This window comes from Cervus elaphus, chromosome 6, assembly GCF_910594005.1.
Source record: "Cervus elaphus chromosome 6, mCerEla1.1, whole genome shotgun sequence".
In the NCBI taxonomy this organism is placed as follows: Eukaryota; Metazoa; Chordata; class Mammalia; order Artiodactyla; family Cervidae; genus Cervus; species Cervus elaphus.
The window spans coordinates 30,934,339-30,961,481 of NC_057820.1; the positions used below are offsets into that span (position 1 = coordinate 30,934,339).

The 27,143-nt window shown below is 35.4% G+C and overlaps 1 protein-coding gene and 1 pseudogene across 1 annotated transcript in view; both read left to right on the plus strand.

Annotated features, from left to right (window-relative positions):
* LOC122696505 overlaps positions 1-132 on the plus strand; it is a 33,046-nt pseudogene extending 32,914 nt beyond the window's left edge.
* A 1,908-nt stretch (positions 133-2,040) lies between these two features.
* LOC122696502 (UDP-glucuronosyltransferase 2C1-like) overlaps positions 2,041-27,143 on the plus strand; it is a 32,564-nt gene continuing 7,461 nt past the window's right edge. The window contains exons 1-5 of the mRNA XM_043906574.1: positions 2,041-2,840; positions 10,155-10,303; positions 12,403-12,534; positions 21,953-22,040; positions 23,314-23,533. Of these exons, the coding sequence (XP_043762509.1) occupies positions 2,120-2,840; positions 10,155-10,303; positions 12,403-12,534; positions 21,953-22,040; positions 23,314-23,533 (1,310 nt within the window). The 5' untranslated portion in view covers positions 2,041-2,119. The remainder of the gene's footprint in view (positions 2,841-10,154; positions 10,304-12,402; positions 12,535-21,952; positions 22,041-23,313; positions 23,534-27,143) is intronic.

Genomic DNA, 27,143 nt, shown 5'->3' on the forward strand with positions numbered 1-27,143 from the left:
CAACACAAGAGGCAATGCTACACATGGACATCACTAGATCGTCAGTACCAAAATCAGATTGATTACATTTTTTTCCTGCAGATGATTGTGAAGCTCTATAGAGTCAGCACAAAGAAGACTGGAAGCTGATTGTGGCTCAGATCACCAACTCCTTATTGCCAAATTCAGACTTAAATTGAAGAAAGGAAGGAAAACCACTACACCATTCAGGTATGACCTAAAACAAATCCTTTACTATTACACAGTGGAAGTGACAAATAGATTCATGGGATTAGATCTGATAAACAGAGTGTCTGGAGAACTTTAGATGGAGGTTCATGAAATTGTACAGGAGACAGTGATCAAGATCATCCCCAAGAAAAGGAAATGCAAAAAAGCAAAATGGTTTTCTGAGGAGACCTTACAAATAGCTGAGAAAAAAAGAGAATTGACAGGCAAAGGAGAAAAGGAAAGATATATCTAACTGAATGCAGAATTCTAAAGAATAGCAAGGAAAGAAAAGAAAGCTTTCCTTCCTAGGTGAACAATGCAAAGAAATAGAGGAAAACAACAGAAGAGGAAAGACTAGAGACCTCTTCAAGAAAATTAGAGATACCAAAGGAATATTTCATGCAAAGATGGGCACAATAAAGGGCACAAATTGTATGGACCTAACAGAAGCAGAAGATATTAAGAAAAAGTGGTAAGAATACACAGAAGAACTGTACAAAAAAAAAAAAAAATCTGAATGACTCAAATAACCTTAATGGTGTGATCACTCACCTAGAGCCAGACAACCTGGAATGTGAAGTCAAGTGGGCCTTGGGAAGCATCACTATGAACAAAGCTAGTGAAGGTGATAGAATTCCAGTTGAGCTACTTCAAATTCTAAAAGATGATGCTGTTAATGTGCGGCACTCAATATGCCAGCAAATATGGAAAACTTAGCAGTGGTCACCAGACTGGAAAAGGTCAGTTTTCATTCCAATCCCAAAGAAAGGCAATGCCATAGAAAGTACAATCCATCACACAACTGCACTCAGCTCACAAGCTTGCAAAGTATTGCTCAACATTCTCTGAGTGAGGCTTCAATAGTACGCGAAATGAGAGCTTCCTGATGTCCAAGATGAATTTAGAAAACACAGAGGAACCAGAGGTCAAATTGCTCACATCCATTGGATCATAGAAAAGGCAGGACAGTTCCCAAAAAACATCTGCTTTACTGACTACCCCAAAGCCTTTGACTTTGTGCATCACAAGAAACTGTGGAAAACACCAGACCATCTTACCACCTTACTGGCCTCCTGAGAAATCTGTATGCAGGTCAAGAAGTAACAGTTACAGCCAGACATGGAACAATGGACTGACTCCAAACTGGGAAAGGAGCACATGAAGATTATATATTGTCATCCTGCTTATTTAACTTATATGCAGAGTACATCATGTGAAATGCCAGGCTGGAAGAAGCACAAGATGAAATCAAGATTTCTGGGAGAAATATTAATAACCACAGATATGCAGATGACACCACCTTTATGGCCAAAAGCGAAGAGCAACTGAAGAGCCTCTTGATGAAAGTGAAAGAGGAGAGTGAAAAGTTGGATTAAAACTCAACATTCAAAAATCAAAGATCATGGCATCCTGTCCCATCACTTCATGGCAAATAGATGGGGAGACAATGGAAACAGTGACAGACCATTTTTCTGGGCTCCACGATCACTGCATTTGGTGACTGCAGCCATGGAACCAAAAGATGTTTACTCCTTGGAAGAAAAGCTATGACCAACCTAGAGAGCATATTAAAAAACAGAGGCATTACTTTGCCAACATAGGTTCATCTAGTCAAAGCTATGGGTTTTCCAGTAGTCATATATGGGTGTGAGAACTGGACTATAAAAAAAAGCTGAACATGAAGAAGTGATGCTTTTGACTGCGGGGTTGAGTTTATAGAGGTGTGTGTTTTTTTTTTTTTTTCCCATCAAAGAAGTTGTTTTTCATTTTAATCCATAATACAAAGTACACAAGTCAAAGTTCAGCCCAACCTACTATGGACTGATTGAGAAAGTTAAGGAGAGATCTTTGGATTGTGAGTTTCACGCACTTGATTTAAACCCAGATTTAATTCAGGCAAGAGGTAACCATGAAGACTGTGAAAGGCTTCTGCATCCTTTTCCTGCTGCATCTATGTCTCCTTGACTCTGGAAGGACAGGCAAAGTTCTTGTATGGCCTGTGGATTTTAGTCATTGGATTAATTTACAAGTTATTCTAGAAGAACTTCACCATCATGGGCATGAGATAACTGTCCTGGTACCTTCACAAAGTGTTCTGATTGATCATACCAAGATTCCCTATAATGTGGAGATCCTCCAGCTTTCGGTAACTAAAGAAACTTTCATGGAAGAGCTCAATACCCTTCTCTATGAAGCTTCTTTTGACGTGTCAAAATTCTCATGGTGGGAAATGCAAATAAAACTGGCAAACATAGGCAGAAAATTTCTTTTAACTTTCAAAAGAGTGTGTGACAGTGCTGTCACAAACAAGGAGTTACTCAGCAGACTACAGGCAGCCAAGTTCGATGTATGTATTGCTGACCCTTTAATATTTTGTGGGGAATTGGTGGCTGAACTCCTGAATATTCCATTTATATACACTTTTCGGTTTTCCTATGGGAATGTCATTGAAAGACTGTGTGCTGGGCTTCCTATGCCATCTTCATATATTCCTGGTATCACATCAAGACTGACAGACAACATGACTTTTATACAGAGGCTGAAGAACTGGTTACTGTATACAGTGAGTGACATGATATATTCATATTATGTATTTCCAGAATGGGATGAATATTACAGCAAAGTTTTAGGTAAGACAAATGTGTATATAGTTATTATTCTTATATACTCTGAAAAAGGTAGTTATTTATCTGACTGTATGAAAACTCACAAAAGGTATTTTAGGTGAAGAAGATCCAAGCTTCTGTGGCTACACTGTTTTGAATTTAAAAAAATAATAACACTCCTTTTTATGGCTTTGTGTTATATGATTAAATACTGATAATATATCCAAGAAGGAATATTCTCTATACTCATACATAATATTTTGGAGTGTCTGGAGAACCCAAATCGGACAGGATGCTTGATTTCTCTAATCTTGCATTAGTTTTCTGATTTTCACTTCTGCTCTTATGCAGACTGCTTTCTTTCTGATTAACTTGCACCTTCTGAGGCTTTATATTTATGTTTTGTGAAGGAATGGTTACTTGGTCCCAGGTTTGCAATGTTGTAAGCATGAAAATAGGAAATAAATAATGTAGCTTGGTTTCATTTTCTCTTATCTTCTAAAGTGTGAGATCCATCCTAAAGGAGTCCATCCTAAAGTCCATCCTAAAGGAGATTAGACCCGGGTGTTCATTGGAGGGAATGATGTTGAAGCTGAAACTCCAATACTTTGGCCACTTGATGTGGAGACCTTACTCATTTGAAAAGACCCTGATGCTGGGAAAGATTGAGGGCAGGAGGAGAAGGAGATGACAGAGGATCAGATGGTTGGATGGCATCACCAACACAAAAGACAAGGGTTTGGGTGCACTCTGGGAGCTGGTGATGGACAGGGAGGCCTGGCGTGCTGCGGTTCATGGGGTGACAAAGAGTCAGACACAATTGAGTGACTGAACTGAACTGAACGAACTGAACCGAAAGTGTTAAAATAGGAAGTTTCCTTTTCTTTTTTTTTTTCTGAAGGATCATATTTCTAATTTTTTTTAAACTCACCTCAGTGTTTTGTTCTTGTTGTTCTATTTAAAATTGCATTAGAGGTCAACTAGTACTTTTGGAGAAGGAAATGGCAACCCACTCCAGTGTTCTTGCCTGGAGAATCCCAGGGACAGGGGAGCCTGGTGGGCTGCCATCTCTGGGGTCGCACAGAGTCGGACACTACTGAAGCAACTTAGCAGCAGCAGCAGCAGTGACTTTTGACCCTAAGCACAAAATTTTTCTCTATTTTATCAAGTCCATTTACCCCTTCTATTTTCCTTTCAAATAATTTATTTTTTATTATGTTAAGGTGATTATGTAATTATGTTAAGAAAGTTTTTCATAAGGCTAAATTACCCTTGAGAAAGCAGAATCTTTCTTATATTCTTTAGCTAGATCTTTTTAGATCCCCTGGAGAAGGGACAGGATACCCACTCCAGTATTCTGGCCTGGAGAATTCCATGGACTGTATAGTCCATGGGGTCGCAAAGATTTGGACACGACTGAGAGACTTTCACTTTCAGATAGATTTTTTTAAGGTATTATTAGCATGTAACATTGTATTAGTTGCAGTTGGTGACAAAAATGTTAATCAATAGTCAACCTATGAAAGAAATGAACAATTTTATTTGAGCCAACCTGAGGATTATAACCCTGGAGAAAATCTGTCAGGAATCTCTGAGGAATGTTCTGCCCATTAGAAGTTAAAGAACTGTCATATAAGTTTTTGAGAGAAAGGGTTATACATCACAACATTTGATCACCAGTTTATGTAGTCCTAAAAAATGAGTAGTGGGTCATTGTGACCACTGAAGAGGTTAAGGAAGGAATGTTACCTCCTAAGGAGTTACCTTGCTAGTGCAAGGAGGAAAATTTTTCTTTTTTGTAAGCAAGCTTTCCTGTGTCTTCTAAGGGGGTCTAGTTAATGTTTAACGCAGAAGCACATTGCAGACTAAAATGGGGACTACCTCAACTGGCAGAGAAATTTTTATGCAAAAATTTTCTGTCCTGCCTTAAAATAATTTTGTTTCAACAGAGGTATACAACAAAATGATTAGACGTTTGTACATATTGTGAAACAATCACAATAACTCTAGATAATATCCATCACTACACATAAATACAAATGGTTTTTACTTGAGAACTCTTAATAGCTACTTTCTTAGTACCTTTCAAACATAATACGGTATTAGTGACTAGAGTCACCAGCCTGTAAATTACACTCCCTAATTACTTACTTTAGAACTGGAACTTTGTACCATTTGACCATCTACCTGTTGTGACCATGCTCCAACCCTAGCATCTGGCAATCACCAATCTTCTCAGTGTCTGTAGCTTGTTTTAGTTTTTGTTTTGTTTTCTCTTTAGATTCCACATATAAGTGATCTATTTCCCTGTCTTACTTCACTTAACATAATATCCTCAAGGTCCATCCATGTTGAGGCAAATGGCAAGTTTTCCTTGTTACTCATGACTTAATAATATTCTACTCCATCTCTCATCATGTTTTCTTTTTCCATTCACCTATTTATAAACACCTAATTTGTTTCCATGTTTTTGGCTATTGTAAATTTGTAAATAATGCTTCAATGAGCCTGAGAGTGCAGTGATTTGTTTTTGTTTGTTTGTTTGATTGTTTGTTTTGCTTTATTCTTTTTTAATGTTATATCCAGAAGTGGAAATTTTGGATCATATGCTAGCTTTATTTTTAAATTTTGAGGAATCACCATCACATTTTCCATATTGGCTATACTGATTTACATTTGCATTAACAGTGTAAAGTTGTCTCTTTCCATTACCTACTCACCAACATTTGTTGTCTCTTATCATCTTGATGATCGTCATCATAACAGGTACACGATGTTACTTCCTTGTAGTTTTGCTTTGAATTTTCTTGGTAACTAGTAACGTTGAGCATCATTTCATATTCTTATTAACTATTTGAATCTTTTCCTTAAAAAATGCTTATTCAGGTCTTCAGCTAATTTTTTAAGGAATTATTTGTTTTTGTGTTATTGAATTTTGTGAGTTCTCCCTATATTTTAGATGATAACACCTAAGTGAGAAAAGAAAAGCAAAAGGCAAAGGAGAAAATGAAAGATATACCTATCTGAATACAGAGTTCTAAGGAATATAAGTGAGAGATAAGAAACTCCTACTAAGTGATCTATACAAAGAAATAGAGGAAAACAATAGAATGGGAATGGCTAGAGATCTCTTCAAGAAAATTAGAGATACCAAGGGAATGTTTCATGCAAAGATGGGCACAAAAAAGGACAGAAATTGTATGGACCTAACAGTAGCAGAAGATATTAGGAAGAGGTGGCAAAGATACACAAAGGAACTATACAAAAAAGATCTTCATGACCTAGATAACCTCTATGGTGTGATCACTCACCGACAGCCAGACATACTGGAATGAAAAGTCAAGTAGGCCTTAGGAAGCATCACTGTTGGCAAAGCTAGTGGAGGTGATGGAATTCCAGTTGAGCTAGTTTAAACTCTAAAAGATGATGCAGTGAAAGTGCTGTACTCAATATGCCTGCAAATTTGGAAAACTCAGCAGTGGCCACAGGACTGGAAACAGTCAGTTTTCATTCAAAATCCAAAGAAAGGCAATGCCAAAGAATGTTCAAACTACTGCTCATTTCCACTCATTTCACAGGCTAATACAGTAATGCTGAAAATTCTCCAAGCTAGACTTCAACAGTACATGAACCAATAACTTCCAGATGTTCAAGCTGGATTTAGAAAAGGAAGAGGAACCAGAGATCCAGCAGAAATTGTTAAAATCTGCTAGATCCTAGAATAGTAAGAGAATTCCAGAAAAACATTTACATCTGTTTTATTGACTACACCACAGCCTTTGACTGTGTGGATCACAACAAATTGGAAAATTCTTCAAGAAAGTGAACACTAGCCCACCTTACCTACCTCCTTAGATCTTGTATGCAGGTCAAGAAGCAACAGTTAGAACTGGACATGGAACAACAGACTGGTTCCAAATTGGGAAAGGAGTCCGTCAAGGCTGTATATTGTCACCTTGCTTAATTAACTTATATGCAGAGTACATCATGTGAAATGACAGTCTGGATGAAATACAAGCTGGAATCAAGACTTCTGGGAGAAATATCAATAATCTCAGAAATGCAGATGACAACACAGTTATGGCAGAAATCAAAGAGGAACTAAAGAGTCACTTGCTGAAGGTGAGAGAAGAGAATCAAAAGACTGGCTTAAAACAACATTCAAAAACAAAGATCATGGCATTTGGTCCCATCACTTCATGGAAATAGATGGGCAAAAAATGAAAACAGTAAGAGACCATATTTTCTTGGGCTCCAAAATCACTGCAGATGGTGACAGCAGCCATGAAATTAAAAGAAAAGCTATGACCAACCTAGACAGCATATTAAAAAGCAGAGACATTGTTTTGGCAACAAAGGTCCATATAGTCAAATTTATGGTTTTTCCAATAGTTATGTATGGATGCAAGAGTTGGACCATAAAGGAGGCTGAGTGCTGAAGAATTGATGCTTTTGAACTGTGGTGTTGGAGAAGACTCTTGAGAGTCCCTTAGACTGCAAGAAGATTCAACCCATCAATCCTAAAGGAAATCAATCCTGAATATTCATTGAAAAGACTGATGCTGAAACTGAAGTTCCAATGATTTGGCCACCTAAATGTGAAGAGCCAACTCCTTAGAAAAGACCCTGATGCTGGGAAAGATTGAAGGCAGGAGGAAATGTGAACCACAGGAGATGAGATGGTTGGATGGCATCACCAACCAAATTCAGTGGACATGAGTTTGAGTCAGTTCCGGGAGATGGTGAAGGACTGGGAAGCCTGGTGTGCTGCAGTTGATGGTGTCACCAAGAGCCATACATGAGTGAGTGACTGAACAACAAATACACAAACTTATGCTTTACAAAATTTTTCTTTATTCATACACTGCCTTCTTCTTTTGTTGATCATTTTTCTTTTTTTCTGTGCAGTGTGCAGTAACTTCTAGTTGTAAGTAGTTCCACTTGTTCATTTATAATTTTGTTGCTTCTACTTTAGGTGTCATATTTAAATTCACTGCCATGATGAATGTCAAGAATTATTTCCCATTGTTTTCTTTGAGGAATTTTATGGTTTTAGGTCTTATATTTAAGCCTGATCCATTTTAATATAATTTTGTAGTGGAGTAAGTTCATTGAATATTTTTGGCTTCCTTGTGAAATACTAGTTGACTAAATATGCATGAATTTATCTTTGGGCTTTTGCTTCTGTTCCAACGGACCTGGTGACTGTTTTTAAACCTATGTATTATTTTGATTACTATGCCTTTATAATATTCTTTAAAATTAAAGTGTGTGATGCCTACAGTTTTGTTTTTCTTTCTCAGGAATGATTTGTCCACTTGGAACTTTTTCTTTTTCATATGAACTTTTATTATTTTCCTTGTTACTAATTTTAACAGATGTATCTCTAATACCCTATCATTACTAAAAATTGTGTTTATTCATAAAAATGTCAAAAAATTATAGCTATAATCTCTTATTTTATATAGTCACTTCCTTTTTTGAGTATCTATTCAATATTTCCTCTGAGAAATAATTCAACATCTCACAAACAACATGAGTGCTTCTAATGAACTCTGCTGCCTGGCAATATGCAATATGTTAAAAAAAATTCATATGACCTAGTAAAGGTCGACATGTTGCACTGAAACTTCTTCTGGGCATTTTGTGACAGAAACAGGTGCTTATATCTCTAGACATGGCCCTATAAGATGTGGGCAGAAACCATCACACATCCATGTTGAGAGTTCAAGCTACAAAAGGCAACACTAAGAAAAAAATAACTTAAAATCTCATCTAGGTTACATTTTCTGATCATGGATTAAGCCTTGATTGATCTACGACTTGGTTGAATTTGTTTGTTTACTTCTGGTCTCAGCTGTCTGACACTCAGTTTGGGTACATCTTTTTGAGTGAAGCCTTAGTGATAGGGTATTACTCTGTCCCTTATTCTTCCATAGTTATTAGCAACTTAGAATATTTTTTGGTGGAATATATCAATAATCTGAGAAGAAGAGTAAAAACTTGGTAAATAGAAGAAACACATTTCTTTTACTCTCATAAATGTTAAAATGCTCTAAGATATAGATATAATTTAGCTATTCAGAATTTAAAATCTTCATTATGTTATGTATTGCAAGTATGTTTTTCAAATTTCAAAAATATAACATAATTTATAAAATTATTCATTAAAACATGTCATAGATATGTTCAAATAATTGATGAGAAAAAAAAAAGAAAGCCAGCATTCATTACAAAAAATTGAGAAGCTCTTTATAAATCTTATAAAAAGGGGGTAAAGGAATTTTAGAATAAAACTCCTAGGTTAGACAAAACAATGGTCAAAAAATATCCTATAGAGCAATAAAATTGAAATTTGGGAGATGATATTTTCTACTAGACAGAAATATTCCCAGTTAACAATTAACTTCAATGTATTTTAGCTCAAAAGTAAATAAAAAAAATAAATGATAAAGTAAAACCTATGTACATTTTCCTAAAGATATGTGCTGAGTATGAAAGTGGATATTACCATTACCAGAATAAAACCTCTCATTTACTGAGATTTGCCTTGATCTCTTATGCAGGTGCATCTTCCTAGGAGTTCAAATCCCTTATATTTTCTAATCAAAACTTTAGCACACTTAGAACATCAAGGAGAATATTCAAAAAGTCATGTGGTGAGAAACCAGATAGCTATGGTTTCCTCCTATCAGTGACATGGAGCACATATTTCAAAAAGACACCAAAAGCTGGGTAAGCTTCATTATAAAATAGAAACTATTTAACCACCAGATTATTTTGCAGTGCAATATCTTCACCAATGAGGATAAAATCTTGTAAAATAAGAACTTTCATTAATGATAGCAAAGGAGACAGTCACTTTAAGAATTGCATTGAAAGTACTCAGGAGGTAATTAGTTGTAATAGCACACTTGAAAACAGTAGAAAAGACATGGGTAAAGCACAAGTTGTTTTTCAACATAATCAGAGACTTTTGGAGCAATGATGAGATGAATTGGAATTCCAGAAAAGAAGGTGTGACTCTACCATAGAAGGCTGAGGATTGCTGCCTGTTTCTTGTACTTAGTAGAAGTACATGAGTGGCTTAGCTCAAGATGAAAGACTCCATTGACAGAGAGAAAGCAACAGGCTTTTGGTTTTATTCCATACTTAAATCTGTGCTTACTTTTTCATATTCTGACTATGTGTATTCTTCAGGGTAAAAGGCCAATTGATTTAACCTGGGTTGCATAGGCTCAGTATTGGTCTTTAAGAATTTACTTAGAAAATTAGGTGAAGATACATCTCTCTTTTAACATATCAGATTCCTTTCCATTATCCTTCATTTTTATTCAGGAAAACCTACCACACTATGTGAGATAATGGGGAAAGCTGACATGTGGTTGTTTCGAAGTTACTGGGATTTTGAATTTCCTCAACCTTACTTACCTAATACTGAGTTTGTTGGAGGACTGCACTGCAAGCCTGCAAAACCCCTACCTAAGGTAATTAAATGTGCTTATTATTTTCCTACATGAATGAAGTGTGAAGTATTAGTCACTCAGTTGTATCTGACTCTTTGCGACCCCGTGAACTGTAACCCACCAGGGTCTTCTGTCCATGGAATTTTCCAGGCAAGAATACTGGAGTGGAATTGCCATTCCCTTCTCCATGGGATCTTTCTGACCCAGCTATGAGTATTTATCTCTTAAAATGATTTCTGGTTTATGGTTAACAATATTTGATCCCCAAATGGGGAAAACAGACATAGAATTCAATGGTCATTATTTTCTTAGACTATACACTACAGTAAGAAGGTGAGTAACCTTTATTTTGGATTATGTATTACCATCTGATTAAAGTAGTCCTCGATATTTTCTTTTCTTGTTCAAAGACTATTCATTACACATGAAAATGTATTATATAAAATATTTCCTAGCATCTTATGAATATTATGCTTTTTTTTTTTTTTCCTAAGTTGCTTCAGTCGTGTCCGACTCTGTGCAACCCCGTGACAGCAGCCCACCAACCTCCCCTGTCCAAGGGATTCTCTAGGCAAGAATACTGGAACGGGTTGCCATTTCCTTCTCCAATACTATGCTATAATTGAACATAAAGATAACATTATATCTTAAGTCAAATCATCTGTAAACATAGTGTAATGGTTAATTCTATCTGTTAACCTGCCTGGCTAGGTACCCAGCTACTTAGACAAACATTTTTCTAGAAGTTACTGAGAAGCTCTTTTTAGATGAAATCAACTTTTGAGTATGTGGACCCTAAGTAAACAAATTATTCTTCATTATGTGGGTAAGCCTCATACAATTAGTTGAAGATGTGACTAGAACAAAAGATTGAATTCTACCTGTAGGCCGCCTTCAGACTTAAACTATAGCAGTGGCTCTTCTCTGAGTCTCCAGCCTAATGTGCTGTTCTGCAGATTAAACTTGCCAGCTTCCATAACCATGTGAGAAATCCCTTAATATAAATTTCTTTCCTGTCTTTCCATTTCAAACCTCACACATTTTTTTCTTATCTTATTTAATTGGCTTAGTTTTGCTAGCATTTCAACACAGGATGAAAAGACTTATTTTTATTTTAGTGTGATTGAGTATACTGTTTTTATTTTTAATTCAAAATTATATATTTCTAGTATATTCCTATAATTCTCACACTATGCTTTATAGGTATTTTGGCATTACTTGTCTGGTCAGATGTTACATGGCTACCTCATTCTTAATTGTGTATGTGGAAACTTATATGAAAAAAATATATATATATATACATATATAATTAAAATAAAAGATAATAGAAATTTAGAAAACAGAGAAAAGTAAATATACCAAAATTGTATCATTGTACTGACTGTGATTCATCAGAAAAGTGAAAGATAATCTTATTAGCATCTAAGGCTAAATATACAGCACATCACCTTAACTATTTAACTTAAAAGTAGAAATTTGCTCTGCCAGCTATTGCTGTGTAGACTTGTACAAATTACTTAACTTTACTGAGATAGAATTTCCCATCTGTAAATGTATACATATCTCATAAAATCACCATATATCTAAGTTAACTGATACATGTAAAGAGCTCAGCAAATGGCAAAAGATAACAGGCAGTCAATAATTTGTAAACACAAACGCACAAGCACAAAGATACACACATACCTCAAATATGCTTTACTAAATGAGCCTTTAGTAAAAATAATTTTAATTCACCCAATAAGGATTTCAGGTCATCTATTATACACTGGGACTTCCCTCATGGCTCAGAGGTTAAAGCATCTGCCTGCAATGTGGGAGACCTGGGTTCGATCCCTGGGTCGGGAAGATCACTTGGAGAAGGAAATGGCAACCCACTCCAGTATTCTTGCCTGGAGAATCCCATGGACGGAGGAGCCTGGTGGGCTACATGAGTCCATGGGGTCGCAAAGAGTCGGACACGACTGAGAGACTTCACTTTCTTTCTTTCTATTATACATTGAAATGGTTAACATAATGAAAATACATAATTGTTCTAATAATTCAGACACATTGAAAAAAGGGTGTAACGTCTATTATAACTGTGAATTTTTATATTTCAAAGACTGTTTTCTTCACAGGAGCTCGAAGAGTTTGTTCAAAGCTCTGGAAAAGATGGAGTCGTGGTGTTTACTCTGGGGTCAATGATCAAAAACCTCTCAGAAGAAAAGTCTAATATGATCGCATCAGCCCTCGCCCAGATTCCACAGAAGGTCAGATAATATTTATTTCAGGGATATTATTTTAAAATCCATGATCACTGTAAAGTTTACTTTTAAAATGCAGGAAAGGCTATTGATAGTGTTAGTTTCAACTTAAGTGAGCTCTAAAGAAAAAGTACAAATGATAAAAGGGGGTATTTAATTGCCATCTTGCTTTAAACCTGGCATTATTAACAGAAAATCCTATTGCAGTGTTTTCTTTAAATAATGAACTAAAATTAATCATATGCTACTGTTAAAGCATCAGTCAGCTTTTAGCCTAGGTTTTAAGTCATTCATGTAATTTAACACTTTTTGCTGTTCTTATATATGTATTTTAAATCTGAAGCATATAAACAAGTTACAAATAACATGACAGAGAATAAAGGAAAAGATATTCAAAATAATAGGTTTGATTCACAGCATGTCTTGGGACTATATTTTCTTATAATTAATGATTTTGAACATTGTCTTAATTAAACCTGGAAATAAGAGTGTATATTCTAATATTAAACCTAAATAATGTTCCTTCTAATAATCCTAAATAATTAATCCTAAAAATAACCCTAAATGAAATCCTAAATAATGATTCTTAACAGTTAAAGCTTTAATAATCCAGTAAAAGATTTAGGAGTATACTTTACAATGTTCCAGCAAACTAATTTTTTTATTGACATCATTCTAGGTTATAACTGAGTGACACCTTTTCCCTAGCTTTAGATAAAATAGACCATTAAAGCAATTGTGTTTCAAATAATTATGACAATTCTTATATTTATATCCAAATTACTTTCACAAATTGCTTTGTAGAAGTAATACCCATTAAACATTTAATCTAAAAAAATCTTCATAAAATTATTTCATTTTTAATTGCATTAAAATACAATACTTAGGAGTGGCATCGAGGAAGGGCTAGAGACACCAAGAACTCTCTCTCCAAAACTATGTTGAATAAGAGTGGCAAGAGGGAACATCCTTTTCGTGTTTCTGGTCTTAGAAGAAATGCTTTGTTTTTCATCATTGAGAATAATGTTTGCTACAAGTTAGTCATATATGGCCTTTATTTTGTTGAGATAACTTTCCTCTAGGCACACTTTCTACAGAGTTTTTTTTTTTTTTTTAATCATAAATGTATGTTGAATTTTGGCAAAAGATTTTCCTGGATCAATTGAGATGATCATATGGCTTTACTACTGTGTTTGTTAATGTATTTCCCTGATAGCTCAGTTGGTAAAGAAACCAACTGCAATGCAGGAGACCCCAATTCAAGTACTAGGTCGGGAAGATCCGCTGGAGAAGGGATAGGCTACCCACTCCAGTATTCTTGGGCTTCCTTTGTGGCTCAGCTAGTAAAGAATCCAGTTGCAATGCAGGAAACCTGGGTTCTATCCCTGGGTTGGGAAGATCCCCTGGATAAGGGAAAGCCTAACCACTCCAGAATTCTGTCCTGGAGAATTCCATGAACTGTAGAGTCAATGGAGTCACAAAGAGTCAGACACGACTGAAAGACTTTCACTTTGCTAATGTCGTGTATCATATCGATTGATTTGTGTATATTGGACAATCCTTGCATCTCTGGAATAAATCCCACTTTATTGTAGTGTACAGTCCTTTTTATGTATTGTTGGGTTCAGATTGCTGGTGTTTTGTTGAAGATTTTGGCATCTATGTTTATCAGTGATATTGGCCTGTAATATTCTTTTTTTGTGATATCTTTGTCTGATTTTGGTATCAGGGTGATGTTCGTCTCATATAATGAGTTTCAGAATATTCTTTTCTCTGCAATTTTCGGAAGAGTTTCAGAAAGATAGATGTTAATTTTTAAATTTTGATAGAATTTGCCTGTGAAGTCACCAGGTTCTGGACTTTTGTTTGTTGGAGGATTTTTAATCACAGTTTCAATTTCAGTACTTGTGATTGGTTTGTTTATATTTTCTATTTTTTTTCCTGATTCAGTCTTGGGAGATTGTACATTTCTAAGACTTTGTCCATTTCTTCCATGTCATGCAATTGTCTTTTATTGATGAACAGTTGCTTTTAGTACTCTCTTAGTTTCTTTTGTATTTCTGTATTGTGCATTGTAACTTCTTTCTCATTTCTCATTTTATTGATTTGAGCCTTCTCCCTTTTTCGTTTGATGAGTTTGGCTAAAGTTTTGCTAATTTTGCTTATTTTCTCAAAGAACCAGATATTAGTTTCATTGAACTTTGCTACTATTTTCTTTGTCTCTGTTTCATTTATTACTGTTTTGATCATTATGACTTCATTCTGCTAACTTTGGTTTTGTTTATTCTTCTTTCTCTAGTTACTTCAGGTTAAGGTTAGGATATTTACTTGAGATTTTTCTTATTTTTTGAGGTAAGATTGTATTCCTAAAACTTCCCTTCTTAGAACTGTTTTTACTGTGTCCTATATGTTTGTGATATTGTACATTTGCTCTCATTAATCCTTAGATTTTTTAAAATTCCATCAGTGACCCACTGTTTGTTTAGTAACATACTGTTTAGCCTCCATATGTTTGTGTTTTCTTACATTACCCCCCCTCCCCAGCTGATTTCTAATCTCATAGATGCTTGATACAATTTCAATTATCTTAAATTTACTAAAACTTGCTTTGTGACCCAAGATGTGATTTATCTTGGAGAATGTTCTGTGTCCACTTGAGGAGAAACTGTATTCTGCTGCTTTCAGATGGAATGTCCTATAAATATCAATGAAGTCTATTTGATCTAATGTATTATTTAACACTTGTGTTTCCTTATTGATTTTCTGTCTGGATGATCTGCCCATTAGTGTAAGTGCCCCACTATTATTGTATTACTGTTGAATTCTCTTTTTATAAAAAGCTGTTAGCAACAAAAAAAAAAGCTGTTAGCACTTGTCTCCTATGTTGGGTGCATATACATTTACAACTACTATTACTTCTTCTTACACTTATCCATTGATTATTATGCAGTGCCCTTTATTTTCTATTGTAACAGTCCTTGAAGTAAAGTCTATTTTGTGTGATACAAGTACCACTACTTCAACTTTCTTTCACTTTCCGTTTGCATGGAATATCTTTTTCCATCTCCTCACTTTCAGTCAGTATGTGTCCCTAGGTCTAAAGTAAGTTTCTTGTAGACAGCATATATATGAATGTGGTTTTCTTTATCAATTATCAGTTTATGTCTTTTGGTTAGAGCTTTTAATCTATTTATATTTAAGGTAATTATCGATGTGTATGTTCCTGTTGCCATTTTCTTAATTGTTTGGAGTTTGTTTCCATAGGTCTTTTTCTTCCCTTCTTTTTTCCCCCCTCTTCTATTGTGGTTGAATGACTGTCTTTTGTGTTGTGCTTGGATTGCTTTTTCTTTTTTACATGTGTATCTATTGTAGATTTTGCTTTGCATTTCCCATAAGGTTTTGATACAGCATCTATCTATCTATCTATCTATCTATCTATCTATCTATCTATCTATCTATCTATATATGGTTGTTTTAAGTTGCTCATCTTTTAATTTCAAAAATACATTTCCAATATCTGTAATCTCCACTTGTCACCATTGCTGGTTTTGACATCATATTTGTGTGTGGATGTTATCCTGTCTTTACTGTATGTTTACCTTTTGTATGCTTAGTCACTCAGTCATGTCCAACTCTTTGCGAACCCATGGACTGTAGCCCATCAGGATCCTCTGTCCATAGGGATTCTCCAGGCAAGAAGAAAACAATAAAGAGAATAAAATGAAGTAGGAAGTAAGTAAACTACTGATAAAGGGGGAAAATTAAAGAACCAAAAAAAAAAAAAAATCTGGAGCTAAAAAATTACAATAACTGAAATGAAAAATTCACATCATGGGTTCCAGATCAGACATGACTATGCAGAAGTATGAGCAAACTTGAAGAAAGGATCATCAAAACTACCAAATTGGAGGAACAGAAAGAAAAAATAAATGTAGAAAAATGAACCCTAAGGCACTTGTGGGACACTACCTTTTGAATAATCATAGAGACTGTAGGACTTCTCAAAAAAGAGAAATGGACAGAAAGGATATTAAAGAAATAATGGCATGAAATATTCCAGATTTAATGAGATACTTCATGAATATGCAAGTTTAAGAAGCTTAGAGAACTTGAAATAGGATAAAATCAAAAAGATCTATAGAAAGACATATTAAACTCAAGCTGTTGAAAGCCAAAGACAATGAAAAATTACTGAAAGGAGCTGCTGCTGCTGCTAAGTCACTTCAGTCGGGTCCGACTCTGTGCAACCCCTTAGACGGCAGCCCACCAGGCTCCGCCTTCCCTGGGATTCTCCAGGCAAGAACACTGAAGACTGAAAGGAGCTAGACAGAAGTAATTCATCACATAAAAGATATCTTCACTAAGATGATCAGCAAATTTCTCATCAGAAATTCTGAAAGCCAGAAGGCAGTAGATTGATAAATTCTAAGTGCTGAAAGAAAAAAAAAAAGTTAATTGACAATTTCGTCAGACAAAATTTCCTTCAAAGATGAGGTAGAAATTAAGACGTTAACAGAAAAACAAAAGCTGAGGTACATCATTACCATTAGACTTGGCCTATAAAAACAATACAAAAGGGACTCTTTTTGGATGAAATGAAAAGCTGCTAGATATTAAAGCAAACCACATGGAGAAATAAATGGCTTCAGTAAAGGTAAGATCAAAAGTAATTTTAAAAGCTGATCTCATTCTAAATTTGGTTGTAACTCCAATTTATTTTATTTTCTCAATTAAAATAAAATACATAAAGCAATTACAATTTATGCAATTAAGAACATTGATTAAATATGCAATTTATGACATCAATTACAGAAAGAGTTGAATGGAGATATTACAGAGCAGAGTTTTTGTATGCTTTGATGTTAACAAGAAATACATCAAAGAATAAGTTCTAAGAAAAATTAAAAATAGGTTTTAAATAAATGAAAACACAAGAGATTAAAGCAAGAGACTCAGAGGAAGAAGGGATCAGAGGGAACTTTATACCTGTCTGTGCCTACGTTTAAAGTGAAGAAAGATCTAAAATCAATAATCTAGTATTATACCTTAAAGAAATATAAAATGAAGGCAAACTACACCCAGAGCTTGTAGAAGGAAACAAATAATGAAGATTAGAGCAAAGATTAAAAGAAGATAAAAAAATAGAAAATCAGTAAACCCAAAAGCTAGTTGATTGAAATATTATCAAAATATTAGCTAAACTGGCAAAAAGAAAAAAAAAATAGATGCAAATAAAGTCAGAAATGAACCTACAGAGATTACTAATGGTGTCATACATATAAAAAGGATTACAGGAAACTAGGACAGAAGTGTAGCCAAAATAGCAGAGTAGGAAGATGCTAAATTCACTTCTTCCCTCTGGCATACCAAAAGAGCAAAAATTTATAGAGCAACTATTAATGAGAAAAACCAGAAGACTAGCAGAAAAGACATTGATGCCCACATACAAAGGAAGAAAATTGGACTCTCACCTTATAACACATACAAAAAATCAACTCAAAATCTATCAGGGACTTAAATTTTGAAGTAAAAATATAACATTTTTACAAGAAAATCCTGAGAGAATACTTCATCACAGTGGATTTTGCTATGATTTATTTCATAGGTAAGACAACAAATGCAAAAGCAGAAAGAATATATATAAATTAGACTTCTTCAAATGAAGACCCTTGTGCATCAAAACATACTATCAAGAAAGTGAGATAAAACGTACAGATTGTGAGAAAATCTTTTCAAATTATGTATCTGGTAAGGAATTAATGTGCACAATACATAAAAAAAACTGCTACAGCTCAACAAGAACAAAAACAACAAAACCTAATTGAAAAATGGAAAAGTACTTGAATAGATTTCTTCACAGAATATACAAATGGTCAAAAAACATATGAAAAGAAGCTCAAGATTCATCATTATAGAAATGAAAATCAAAAGCATGTAAAATTAACACTTCATTTAATAGGATATCTATTATCAGAGAAAGAAGGGGAAAAAAGGAAAATAACATGTTGGTGAGAATGTAGAGAAATAAGAATTGGTGGACTGCTACTAGGAGTTAAAATGCTGCATCTGCTGTGAAAAACATTTTTATGGTTTCTTGGAAAGTTAAACATAGGATCATATGAACTAGACATTCTGTCTTGGCTATATATTGAAAGGAATTGAAATCAGTGATTAAAACACATATTTGTACATTAATAGGCATAATAACTTAATGACTCAGATAATCATGACGTTGTGATCACTCATCTAGAGCCAGACATCTTGGAGCATGAAGTCAAGTGACCCTTAAGAAACATCACAATGAACAAAGCTAGTGCAGGTGATGGAATTCCAGCTGACCTATTTTTAATCCTAAAATATGATGCTGTTAAAGTGCTGCACTCAATATGCCAGCAAATGTGGTAAACTCATCACTGGACACAAGAATGGAAAAGGTCAGTTTTCATTCCAATCCCAAAGAAAAGCAATGCCAAAGAAGCTACCACACAATTGCACTCATTTCACATGATAGCAAGGTCATGCTCAAAATCTCCAAGATAGGCTTAAACAGTATATAAACCAAGAACTTCCAGATGTTCAAGCTGGATTTAGAAAAGGAAGAGGAACCAGAGATCAAAGTGACAACATCCATTGGACCCTAGAAAAAGCAAAATAATTCCAGAAAAACATCTACTTCTGCTTTATCGACTATGCTAAAAGCTTTGTGTGGATTACAACAAACTTGGAAAACTCTTCAAGAGATGGGAATACCAGACCATTTTATCTGCCTCCTGTGAAACCTGTATGCAAGTCAAGAGGCAACTGTTAGAACCAGGCCTGGACCAATTGACTGATTCAAAATTGGGAAAGAAGTACGTCAAGGCTATATATTGTCACCCTGCTTATTTAAATTATACACAGAGTACATCATGTGAAAACCTGGGCTGGAAGAAGCACAAGCTGAAATCAAGACTACTGGGAGAATTATCAATAACCTCAGATATACAGATGACAACACCTTTATGGCAGAGGGCAAAGAGGAACTAAAGAGCCTCTTGATGAAGGTGAAAGAGGATAGTGAAAAAGCTGGCTTAAAACTCAACATTCAAAAAACTATGGTCATGGCATCCAGTCCCATTGCTTCATGGCAAACAGACTGGGAAAAAATGGAAACAGTGACAGACCTTATTTTCTTGGGCTCCAAAATCACTGCTGATATTGACCACAGCCATGAAATTAAGATTCCTGCTTCTTGGAGGAAAAGCTATAACAAACAAAGACAGCATATTAAAAAGAAGAGACATTACTTTGCCAACAAAGGTCCCTATAGTCAAAACTATGGTGTTTCCAGGGGTCATGTATGGATGTCAGAGTTGGACCATAAAGAAAGCTGAGCATTGAAGAACTGATGCTTTGGAACTGTGGTGTTGGAGAAGATGCTTAAGAGTCCCTTGGACTGCAAGGAGATCAAACCAGTCAATCCTAGAGGAAATCAGTGCTGAATATTCATTGTAAGGATGATACTGAAGCTGACATTCCAATATCTTGGCCATCTGATGTGAAGAGCTGACTCATTAGAAAAGACCCTGATGTTGGAAAAGATTGAAGGCAGGATGAGACGGGGGAAACAGAGAATACATATTAGTTTTAGCAAGCTCTGGGATATGGTGAAGGACAGAAAGCATGGTATGATGCAATCCATGTGGTTGCAAAGAGTCGGACACAACTGAGCGACTGAACAAGTCAGAGCCACAGGTCAGAAAAATGATGGATAAAGAATTTGCTTTGTTTTTTTATTTTTTGGAGGGTTAATAGTTTTTATTTATTTTTAGTTCTGTTTTAGTACAGTTACTTTATAATGTTGTATTAGTTTCTACTATACAGCAAAGTGAATCAGCTATATGTATACATATATCGCTTTTTGGTGGATTTCCTTCACATATAGATCACCCCAGAGCGTTGAGTAGAGTTCTCTATACTTTACATCAGGTTCTTATTAGTTACCTACTTTAAACATAGTATCAGTTGTGTATATATGTCGATCCAGATTTCCCATTTCATCCCATCTGCCTTCCCCCTTGGTATCCATACATCTGTTCTCTACACCTGTTCCTCTATTTGTGCTTTGCAATTTATTTACCTATATATATATATGTATACATATGTGTATAAAAAGAAATATTATTCAACCTTAAAAAGAAAGGAAGTTATGGTATGTTGAAACAAGTGTGAACCCTGAAATAAAATAATGCTAAATCCGAAGAACACAAATACTATATGATTTATGTATACAAATAATGTATGATTCCACTTGTACCTGTTACCTGTATGTGTGTGTGTTAATCGCTCAGTCGTGCCTGACTCTTTGTGACCCCATGGTCTGTAGCCTACCAGGCTCCTCTGTCCATGAGATTTCCTAGGCAAGGATACTGAGATACAAGGATACAAGGGTTGTCATTTCCTTCTCCAGGGGATCTTCCCAACCCAGGGATCGAACCCGGGTCTCCTGCACTGCAGGCAGATTCTTTTACCAATGGAGCTACAAGGGAAGCCCACCTGTTACCTAGCATAATCCAATTTTATAAAGATGGCAAGTAGGGCAGACATTATCAGGGGATAAGGAATGAGAGCTATAGGGAGTTATTTAGTGATACAGAGTTGATGTTATAGATGATGAAAATATTTGAGGTAAATGTAGAGCTGATTGGACTTCCCTGGTGGCTTAGTTGGTAAATAATCTACGTGCAATGTGGGAGACCTGGGTCCTATCCAATGGGTCAGGAAGATCCCCTGGAGGAAGGCATGGCAACCCACTCTAGTAATCTTACCTGGAGACTCCCCATGGACAGAGGAGCCTGGCAGGCTGCAGTCCATGGGGTCACAAAGAGTCGGACACGACTGTGTGACTGGATGCCATGCCATATAGCTGATGGTTACACAACGTTGTAAATGTTTTAATGTCACCAAACTCTAGACTTACAATATTTTCAAATGATAAATATAATTATGAATATTTTACTTTATGAGTCTATGTTACTGGTAAGTATGTAAAAAAATAAGTTCAAAAGAGGTAAATAAACATCCATCCCCTTTGCCTCTGAAATCTTTGTCTCAAAAATCCCCTTTACCAGAGTGCCCTACTAACACCAGTATGTAGTTCTTTCAGATGCAGATTGTCGTTTTTCTTCATCTACATCTTCATCATTTTTCTTCATCAGGTTAAGTTAGAATTAACCTGAAGATGAAAGGCTATTGATTAGGATTACTGCAAGCCTTTGAAAACACGGTTGTAGTGTTAATGGTTTTTAAACACTCATTACCTAGTCACTTGGGGACTCAGTTTGCTTGTGTATTACCTGGAGGCATCAAATCTGATTAATCACAGGTTGACTTCTGACAGGATGTGATTCTAAAAATTTTCTAATAAAGACATTCATCTTAATAGGTTCTGTGGAGATACACAGGAAAGAAACCAGAAACACTAGGAGCCAATACCCGGCTATATAAATGGATTCCACAAAATGATCTTCTTGGTAAGACCAAAGAGAAGAAAGATAAACAGAGCTGAATGAAGTATAATCTGAATGATTACTCAATAACAGATATCCTACAAATTTATATTTAAAATAAGAAAAAAGAAACTTTAATGTGTTCTTCACATTTCTTCAGGAGTTTGTGTTAAAAAGGATTATTCATGACACTTTTTTTTTTTTAAATTTTTTTATTAGTTGGAGGCTAATTACTTCACAACATTTCAGTGGGTTTTGTCATACATTGATATGACACTTTTTAAAGACTAAGGCACACTTTATTCAAGACCATCATGATAAGTATAGTTAGTAGTGCAGTGGACTTTTAGAATAAGACAGAGAGTCTGGACACAACTCTGTATGCAGAAGGGAAAAGTGGAGAATTTTTCACAAAAGAACATAGTGGAAGTTCATTGGATGGAAAACTACAGAGTTCAACTGACCTAGTAGAATGCTTGCTAACATTGGGTAATGCAGAGATAGTGGAGCCACAAAATCAAATTCTAGTTGAGAAGAGTTCAGAGGAACCTGACTAGACCCTGGTCAAGGATCTTTGTCAAACTCTAACATAAATATCAAGTTTATAACTCTTGCATTTATGATATAATCTCTCCTTCCTCAGGATCAATGTCAGAGAAAGTACTTTTAGATCAGGCTCTCATTAACTTTTGCATAGAATATTGTAACACACTCCTGATGTTTTTCATCCATTTTTTCCTACCTCTCTTCTCTACAGGAAAAAAAAAAAATCTGGCAAGCCATTTCACCTATATTTCATGTAAAATATAAATGGCTGCATATTAGTATAAAGTCAAGTGCAAATCCTATTTTCTTAAACAGAGTACATCATGAACTTGATGTAACCTATCTTTCTAGCCTTTTATGCCCACATTCTCATATTGAAATCCTGCACATCTCACCTCCCTTTTCCCATCTTCAAAAATATTTGGTTTCTACAGTCCCTCCCTTCGTTTTTATTGGTATATTCTTCCTGCAATAATTTGTCAAATGGCAAGTACTATCCATCATATATTTTGCAGGAAACTTCTTAGCTGTCGGGGGAATGACTTAATTGCTGGAATCACAAGTTTTACTTAGCTCAGAGTAATCAATTGCTGCTTTCTTCAGAGCCTATAAGAATTTATATGTGTTCTCATGGCACAGAATTATATAGAAGATGTTACCTAATAGAATTTGGCTTATGTAGGTGTCATGATTTTCTGTTTCTGACACTCTTACAATTTAGAATAATATTTTTTTTTTTTTTAATTTTTAGGACATCCCCAAACCAGAGCTTTTATCACTCACTGTGGAACCAACGGGATCTATGAAGCTATTTACCATGGGGTCCCTATGGTTGGAATTCCTATATTTGGTGATCAGCATGATAATGTTGTTCGTATGAAAGCCAAAGGGGCAGCTGTTGAAGTAGACTTGCACAGAATGACAAGTGCAGATCTGCTTAATGCATTGAAAGCAGTTATTAACAACCCTTTGTGAGTAGAGAATATATACTTTTGTAAGAAGTCTCGTTTTTTGAAGGAATAATCAGTTTTATACAATTATAAATTGATAACTTTTACATAATTAGCAGTGCATAGCTAATATCAAATAAGATTATTTTATACTTCCTAAATTTCGTGAAATTATTTTGTCACCTACAACTACTGTGTGATAGATTACAACATCAAAGAAATACTACATTTATTTAAAGAAAATTATCTATTGTTAAAAAGATATAAGCTCCTTAATTAACAATAGTACTTTTTATTTCTTAAAAATTGCAGATATTATCACTATAAAGAATTTATGAAATATAACAAAATCATAAAAACATAACCACTCAGCTTTCCTCATGTAGTTATAACCATCAACAGTTTAGAAGCTTCTGCTATTTGCTTGTGCTAACTTATAAATAGAAAGTAATAGAAAGATATTTATAAAAATAGAGTTATATTTGTTAATTTAAAATATTTTATATTAGTATATTTTAAATTAAAACTAGAGAAAGAGAATGAAGCAAAATTGAGAGATCCAAATGGAGGCAGAGAAGACCCTAGCCTCCTTGTTCCCTGGCAGAAAATAACAATTAGACACTATCTATGAACAAAATCATCTCTGGGAATGCTCTAAAGTCCATGTATGAAGTTTAAGCAACACAGTAGAACAACAACCAAAAAAAAAAAAAACAAAACCTGAGATAAATCACACAAGAACAAAATGATGACAGCTTTATTTTACCAGAATCATCCTCAAGCCAGTCTTACTCAACACCAAGAGAGAACTCTCAGCTGGAAAGAATTCCTTGGTAGAAAAAGGAGAATGGATTGAGTGACCAATTTCTAAGGCCTTCTGGGATACAGAAATAGAAAAATAAATTCTAAATTTGTATGAAGACTCAAGAGATCTCAAACAGCCAAAGCAGTCCCAAGAAATAATTGGGAGGCATTGGCGGCATCCCACTTCTTATTTCAAACTGTACTACAAAACTATAGTAATTTTAAACAGATGATATTGTCATAAAAATAGACATACAGATGAATGGACAGGATTGAGAGCCCTGAAACAAACCCTCATATATAAAGCTGAATAATAGTTTTCAAAAAGTGAAGAATAATCAATAGGAAAAGTGTTATCCCTTCAATAAGTAGTACTAGGGAAACTGGATAATTATATGCAGGAGAATGAAATTTGGAGCTGTATATTACATTACTTACAAAAGTTGACTAGAAACGGACTAAAGATTTAAACATAAGACCTAAAACCATAGAACTCCTATGATCAAACAGGAGGAAAAGTTTCTCGACAAGGGTATTTGCAACAAAATTTGGGATATGACACCAACAATACAAAGAACCAATGCAAAGCAAAAGGTGGGTCTATATCAAGCTCAAAAGCTTCTGGACAGCAAAAGAAATGACCTACAAAATGAAAGGCAACATGCAAAATTGGAGAACATTTTGAAAATAACACATCTGATAAGAAACTAACATACAAAAGATATAAGTAACTCATATTACTCAATAACAAAATTTTTAAAAAAATGAATGGGCTTACTGAATAGATATTTGCCCATAAAAGATGTATAAATGGCCAACAGGTACATGAAAATGGGCTTGACATTACTAAGCATCATAAAATGCAAATCAAAATCCCACCTCACACCTATTAGAATTGTTGTTGATGTTATTTAGTCACTAAGTTATGGCCGACTCTGTGACCCCATTGACTACAGCATGCCAGGCTACGCTGTCCTCAACTATCTCCTGGAGTTTGCTCAAATACATGTCCATTGAGGCAGTGATGCTATCTAACCATCTCATCCTCCACTGCCCAATTTTTTTTTTCCCTTGAGTCTGACTCAGCATCAGGTTCTTTTGCAGTGAGTCAGCTCTTCTCATCAGGTGGCGAAAGTATTGGAGCTTCAGCTTTAGCATCAGTCTTTCCATGAAATTCAGGGTTGATTTCCTTTAGGATTGGCTGGTTTGATCTTGCTGTCCAAGGAACTCTCAAGATACTTCTCCAGCGCCAGAATTAGAAAGCATCAATTCTTCGATGCTCAGCCTTCCTTATGGTCCAACTCTCGTATCTATACATGACTGCTGGAAAAACCATAGCTTTGACTATAGGGACCTTTGTCAGCAAAGTAATGTCTCTGCTTTTTAATATGTTGTCTGTGTTTGTCATAATTTTTCTTCCAAGGAGCAAGAGCCTTTTAATTTCATGACTGCGGTTACTCTCCAGAGTGATTTTGGAACCCAAGAAAATAAAGTCTGTCACTGTTTCCATTGTTTCCCTATCTATTTGCCACAAAGTGATGGGACAGGATACCATATTCTTAGTGTTTTTCAATGTTGAGTTTCAAGCCAGCTTTTTCACTCTCTTTCACCTTCATCAAGAGGCTCTTTAGTTCCTCCTTGCTTTCTTTCATAAGGGCAGTGTCATCTGCATATCTGAGGCTCTTGATACTTCTCCTGGCAATCTTGATTCCACCTTTAACTTCATCCAGCCTGGCATTTCTCATGATGTACTCCTTTCCTAATTTGGAACCAGTCCAATGTACCATGTTTGCTTCTTACTGTTGCTTCTTAACCTGCACACAGGTAGTTCTTGACCTGCAAGGTGGTCTGGTATTCCCATCTCTTGAAGAATTTTCCACACTTTGTTGCAATCCATGAAGTACAGGCTTTAGCATAGTCAATGAAGCAGAAGTAGATGTTTTTCTGGAACTCCTTTCTTTTTCTAGAATCCAATGGATGTTGACATTTTGATCTCTGGTTCTTCTGCCTTTTCTAAATCCAGTTTAAATAACTGAAAGTTCTTGTTCATGTAGTACTGCAGCCGAGCTTGGAGAATTTTGAGCATTACTTTGCTAGCATGTAAAATGAGTGCAATTGTGCAGTAGTTTGAACATTCTTTGCCATTGCCTTTCTTTTGGATTGGAATGAAAGCTGACCTTTTTGAGTCCTGTGGCAACTGCCGACTTTTCCAAATTTGCTGGCATATTGAGTGCAGCACTTTTACAGCATCATCTTTTGGGTTTTGAAATAGCTCAACTGGAATTTCATCACCTCCACTAGCTTTGTTCATAGTGATGCTTCCTAAGGTCCACTTGACTTCACACTCCAAGATTTCTGGCTCTAGGTGAGTGATCATACCATGGAGTAGGCAATGGCAACCCACTCTAGTATTCTTGCTTGAAAAATCTTCCCCTGGAGTAGGAAATGACAACCCACTCCATTACTCTTGCTTAGTGAATCCCATGTAGAGAGGAGCCTGGACTACTTTAGTCTGTGAAGTTGCAATGAGCAGGAACAACTGAGCATACAAGCATGAAATAATATTCAGACATGACTCTTAGGAAATCATAGCTTTGACCATATGGACCATTGTCAGCACAGCGCTAGCTCTGCTTCTTAATATGCTCTTTAGGCTTATCAGAGCGTTCCTTCCAAGGAGCAAGTGTCTTTTAACTCCATGGCTGCAATCACTGTCTGAAGTGATTTTGTGGCCCAGAAAATAAAATGTATCGCTGCTTTCACTTTTCCCCCTTCTATTTGCCATGGAGTGATGGGACCAGATGCACGGTCTTAGTTTTTTGTATGT